The sequence below is a fragment of the Etheostoma cragini genome, chromosome 14, assembly GCF_013103735.1.
Source record: "Etheostoma cragini isolate CJK2018 chromosome 14, CSU_Ecrag_1.0, whole genome shotgun sequence".
Classification (NCBI taxonomy): Eukaryota; Metazoa; Chordata; class Actinopteri; order Perciformes; family Percidae; genus Etheostoma; species Etheostoma cragini.
Genome location: NC_048420.1, coordinates 11,127,757 through 11,133,756, shown reverse-complemented (window position 1 = coordinate 11,133,756; position 6,000 = coordinate 11,127,757). Strand labels below are relative to the sequence as shown.

Genomic DNA, 6,000 nt, shown 5'->3' with positions numbered 1-6,000 from the left:
AAAACGGAAGTATAATGGGCCGAGGCGGGCCGAGGCGAGCCGAGGCAAGCTGTTACCAGCAGTGGAAAAACGCCATATGTGAATCAGACTGCTGGATTCACTCTTAGTTATTCCTTAGCTGGACCCGGTGAGTCAGCCAAGTCCCAGCCAGTTCCCGCTGCTTAGAGCGCAAGGGCAATTTTAATGTACAATACATTTGAGTGTACCAAGGCCACCATGGTACCTTCACGTATTAATAAACTGTTCTAACCAGTACTTCGGAAATTATTCAAGAAAGGACACTGTGTTCTACATATGTGATGGCTTTACGGAAAGTTGCACTTAGAAGTGTGGATAGTGTTTGATTTGTAAAAGCATCAATGTGTGTGCTGTACCATTCCATACGCGCCTTTGCTTTCTTTACAACACTTAGGTTTAAATAGCGATAGCACTCTAAATGTACGTGTGACATGAAGCTACCGCCAGTGGTTGTTTTGCTTAGCTTAGCATAAAATAGGAAAAGGTTAAACAGCTTGCCTGGCTCTATCAAAAGGTTACAAGTATAAAAACGATGAAAGCCAAATGTGAAAATCACAAATTGTAGTTTTATGGAGTTACTTTGGTTTTTCCCAGAAAATAAAACAAGATATAACGTGTAAATGAGTTAACTTTAGAGGTGCTGTTAGACAGATTTGGCTGGCTGTTTTGCTGTTTCCAGTCTTCATGCTAAACTAAGCTAAAACGCTGGCAGTATCTTCATATTTAGCACACAGATTAGAGAGAGTGGTATTGATCTTTTCATCTAACTCTTGACAAGAAAGTGATTTAGTGTATTTCCCCAAAAAACTACGCCTTTAACAAATATAAAGTTAATGAAAGCATAATAACAGAATCTTTCATTTAAAGAAAATAAAGCTGCAAGGCTTTTGTTTGCAAACAAAATATAAGCTTTCTTAAACATTTTCATGAAACCAATACTCGTGTCATGCTGATGTTGCCTGCCCTGAGCAGAACAGCACAAGAGTCACATGGTGCGTGTTCCCTCAGAGAAATCTTTGAATCAACCTTTGTAAAGCAGTGTGAGGACTTGTCAAGGTCTTCCTCAACACTTGAGATCATGAGGGCAGATTTGTTTGAATGAAAACATTGATCTTGTACCCACAGCTGACATGCCACTTTGATGCTGTTGTTGTTGTTTTTATTACCGTTGAAAATTAATTTCCCCAGACTATGTTTTGTTGGTAAGAGGCTGTTTCATGTCTGACTGTATTATGAGGACAATCTTATGACAACTGGACTTTTTTGCAGAGGGGTGATGCAGTATTAAAAAAATAAGAAGAAAAAATGCAAGCATCTCCAACCTGGGGCATGACATCTGGCAAATCCAAAAAAATTCAAACCAAGAGAGGAAGAGAAAAGTCAAACACATAACAGCCCTTGGACCTTCCTTTTGGCTGTTTGTTCTTCGTGGAGGTCACTAAAGTGGCATAATAACTGTCTCTTAGAGCAAAGTGCGTATTGATCCTTTTCTAAATGTTAAAGCTCCAAAGAAAGGAAGCTTCTTCTCAGATTTTTCACTGTGTTTTTGTCCTCTGAAGTACATTACACTCCGGCATTGGTGATTCATGCCTTACCATAATGACATCATCTGTAAGGTCTATCTTGTTCACAGCAGAATGCATGAAGAATGCTCCCAGATAGTATGTGTGTTGGTTTGTGGGCATTGCTGTACATGTCTGCGCTATACTTTTGTGGGGGAAGGGATTTTCTGGGTAAATGGCATTATTACAGGCATATTTTACTGACCGCTCCGTAAATGAACCAGTCTAACACGATCTTTGTGCCACTCAGATTTAACACGCCCTCAACATTATAGTATGCCTATTGGGCTTCTTCTTTGTACTAAATAGACATTTTAGCTTATTAAGTGCCATCTAGTATATCATTCTTCGGGATTTGAAAACATTAACTTCAAAATGATTCAGTGTTTATACGTATCAGTATGCTGCTTTGTCTTATTCAATATCATTTTATCACTAAGTTCTTCCTTGTTCACAGGAACTGGAGCGAGTGACGGCGTTACAGACCAACCTGCAGCTGGCAGCGGTCATTTGCACCAATGCAAGGAGGTAATAGTGTTCTTTTACCTACCATCTATTCAGTAACTGAAATAGCTGCTTAAATCGCCCATTCAAAACACATCTGCATACGAAGTGCTTTCCTCATAGCTACAGTAAAGTTCCTTCTGTTGATATAGTCACTTGAAGTCAAAAACATGCCACTATAAATGCTATAATAATAACACTAAATAATACCGATAATAATAATATTAATGTATGTGTGTATATGTGTATATGTATGTCTGTATTTGTGTATATATGTATGTGTGTGTGTATGGATGTGTGTGTATTTATATATGGATGTATCTGTATGTATGTATGTTTGTATGTGTGTATATATATATAGAGTATGTTTGTATGTGAATTTATACAGTATATATGTATATACTGTATGTATGTATATGTATGTATATGTATGTGTGTGTGTGTGTGTGTGTGTGTGTTTGTTTTTATATATATCAGAGTTTTAAATGCCAAGCAAAGTAGTATTAATGTGTAATGATGCTAAATGCTCCCTGCACTGTGACGTTTTGTGTAAAGGCAACTGAGCGTGGCTAAGGAGGGATTCACAGAAGCCAGCTTGGGTCTATTAGCCAATCAGAGGAGACGGCAATTGTTGACAGGCCTGCTTAAGTCACTCAGGACCATCAAGACGCTGGTAAAGTTAACTATTGATCTATCATGTATCTATTTACTGACCTGCCTTCAAAAGGTTCTCCCGTAGACCCACGTAATTGTCTGCTTTCTACTGGGTCCTTGAGCACTACATGGATTGTTACTTTGATTTGGTTTTCAAAACAAAGTGAACACCTTCCAGAATGAGGGCCATGCCCTACACAGATTGCTTCAGCATCCAATGTGATGCCTTTTTGATTAAATAAAAGCTGAATAAAACTTGACAGTTGTCTACAAGTTGTCCTTTGGATCAATTGTGTAAAACTTGGCTACTTATTAATTGCATTTGTTGTACTGCTATGGTTGATTTCATATATATCTCTGACTGTCAACATAATTGATTTATACTGCAGTGCCGAGTGAAGTTATTGATTTCCCTGTCAGTGTTATTTTGAATAACCTTGGGAATTTGACCTAGCAAATGCTAGGTAGTAAAGACTGTACCCTGAGCTGTTTCTGTCTAAAATACAGTCATAAAACACACGGTGTGACACATCGCTACTGTGAAACTTATTGATGTAGTCAACAATAATCATTTAAATAACTGCAGCTGGTTCTCTGTGCATGATTTAAATTAAGATTAAATTTAATTAAACATACTGTCTTTTTAATTAGTCGGGTTTGATCATTTGCCTAACTGTACTCATTGGAAAAGATTTTACCACATGGTCACACCAGTAAATCATGTAATGAGTTTTGAACTAGTTCGCACTAATATTGTGGCCTGTTAGGGATTTAATGCTGTATTAATTTCTTCCTTTTGTCATTCTTTGCCTCATAGCAAAGAACCGATGTAAGACTCAGCGAGATGCTAGAGGTATTGGAATCCTCCCCCATCACACACACACACACACACACACACACACACACACACACACACACAGACACACAGACACACAGACACACACGCACACACGTGCAGAGATATTTTTATAATTGACTTGAAAGGTTAAACATCAGTAGGGATTCTGCATTGAAAGTCAAACCCACCTTAACAGGAGACACTCTACGAATACCTATCTATTGTGAAGTTCAGCTGTAGCACGTGGAATAGATTTCTCTTCCACTGAGTGTAATCCTTTCTTATACGCTGTATCTGTAAGTGTTATATTTGGATTATCTTTTTAGAAAAGCCTGACCAGGGCCTGGGGCTGTAAATTAGCCTATTGGGTAGAAACCTTTCATGTAACACATCCACGCATATTGTTATAGCCTTGACTGTAATAATTATGTATGTAAAAATGTGCGCTACATTGTCCCTGACAATAAATACAAAAATCAACAAAGTATCTGCTGTAACAGTTTTAAGGAGATCAAACAAAACTGATGCAGATGCACCGAAGAAGTCACACACATCACTGTCAAAATCCAGAGCTATCCCGAGTAAACCCTTGATATACATGTAATTTATAAATTAGTTTCAGAGTACATACAGTACACACTGTACTGCTTTCATACTTCAAATGACCTCATTTCTCTCTTTCTTTCAGGAGGAAGACTATCCCGGTGCAATCCAGCTCTGTCTGGAATGTCAAAAGGCCGCCAGCACCTTTAAACACTACAGCTGCATCAGGTACAGTATGAACAAATAGATATATTTAGTTGTCTCCAAGTGAAAGCCGGCACGGACTTCAATTTCTAGGGTTGGATAGAAAGTTTTCTGATATTCATATCTTAGAGAATATAATCACATATCTCTCATTGTGAAATCCTTCACAAATAGTTGTTAGGTTGGAAGGTTTCCAGTTACAAGATCGAAAAGACAGGCAGGCAGCTGGCTAGTCATGCCACACAGATGGTTAGACAGAAAAAGACAACAGAGAGACAGACAGACAATCAAAACCACATGAGACACACAAGAACATCTGAGGATCAACCGTGAAACATGCGGGGTACACAATTAGGTTTTTAACCATTTGTGTTTTCAAAGTGCCCAGACATGACTGTCATAATAAAAACCCTCGTCTCTCTACTCATATTCAGGTAAGAGAGGGAATTGAAGGTATAGAGTTTATTCACGTTGAATACAAGGTGGTCAATCATCTCTGTCCCTTTGATTTTCTGTGCAATTGTGCTTAATCTGTGGCAGTAGGTGGGCACCACAGTTCTCCTTTTTATTTATTGATTAAGGATTGATCAGGGATGCATGTCATTGCTGGCTTCCTCCCTCTTCCTGCGACACTGAGCTCAGGATATTTTGTAAAGAGGTGTGTGGGAATGAACGCCTTTAACTGTTCCCAACACATGCCGATGTAACATAAACACGTTGTGTTCCCGCTTGTCATTTTTGCTGTTTTGTCATGTACTGCCGAGTGTGTGGTGGTCTATTTATGGAGGAAGCACTGGCGTCATAAAACGGTGAGAAAGCGCACGGTTCCACTCGCAGATACAGACCTTTTAAACAAAAATGAGTGTCTGCACCTCTGCATTCAACCAATGCACCTGGCTGTGACAATGCCGTTCCAATAACAGAATGACTGCTGGGAAATAATGAACAATATGGTAACATTATGCACAATGGATTGTTTTGCTGCGGAGATTTCCTCCCAATGTTCTTTTCTTTTTCATGGCGTTCCATGTCCATGGTAATGCTCCCTGAATGAGCTGGGGATGGTGGTGTGCAGAGTCATTCATATATTTCCCCCCATAATGTCACCCATTGCACCCATTGCAACCAGTGTGTCAATGAGGGAATGTGATTGTGATCACAATAAAAAGGAGCACTTCCAATTTTCTTTATAACCGTCAGTATCACTGTATTCACACATGGTCCGTTGTGTATTCAAATGCGTCTGTGGCAGCTGGATAGAAATTCGATTACCCTCTTCACCTTTGCTTTATTTACAATATGCTAATTCTGCCTCCTGAATGCAGTAGTTTTCAACATAAGTGCATTGACCAAACATCTGTCACACTTTGCATTAACATGCACATTGTACTGTACCTGGGCTCTGCCCAAAACTGCTATAACCTTGACTGCAGCATCGCCCTCCCCTAAGCAGCTAGTTGCCGGTCTGCTGCACTGTGATTTAACCTTGTAGCTATGGTTTTCCATGCACTGCTGAATGCCTTACATGTGCAGTTCGTTTTATGCCTGCTCTTCTTTTGTCCCTGTCCCTTACCCTGTAAAAGTCAATATTGTTTCCCAAGAAGGCACTTACACAGCCTCATGCCCCGTCTCAGTCCATTTTCATCAGGCTGTCCACATGAGCAGCTGTTAGACAGC

The 6,000-nt window shown here is 39.5% G+C and overlaps 1 protein-coding gene across 2 annotated transcripts in view; it reads left to right on the top strand.

Annotated features, from left to right (window-relative positions):
• Window positions 1–6,000, top strand: part of vps50 (VPS50 EARP/GARPII complex subunit) — a 107,805-nt gene that overhangs the window by 23,571 nt on the left and 78,234 nt on the right. For both annotated transcript variants that reach the window (XM_034891478.1, XM_034891475.1), the window contains exons 6-9: window positions 2,038–2,108; window positions 2,640–2,757; window positions 3,556–3,591; window positions 4,265–4,347. In XM_034891478.1, coding sequence (XP_034747369.1) covers window positions 2,038–2,108; window positions 2,640–2,757; window positions 3,556–3,591; window positions 4,265–4,347 — 308 coding nt within the window. The remainder of the gene's footprint in view (window positions 1–2,037; window positions 2,109–2,639; window positions 2,758–3,555; window positions 3,592–4,264; window positions 4,348–6,000) is intronic.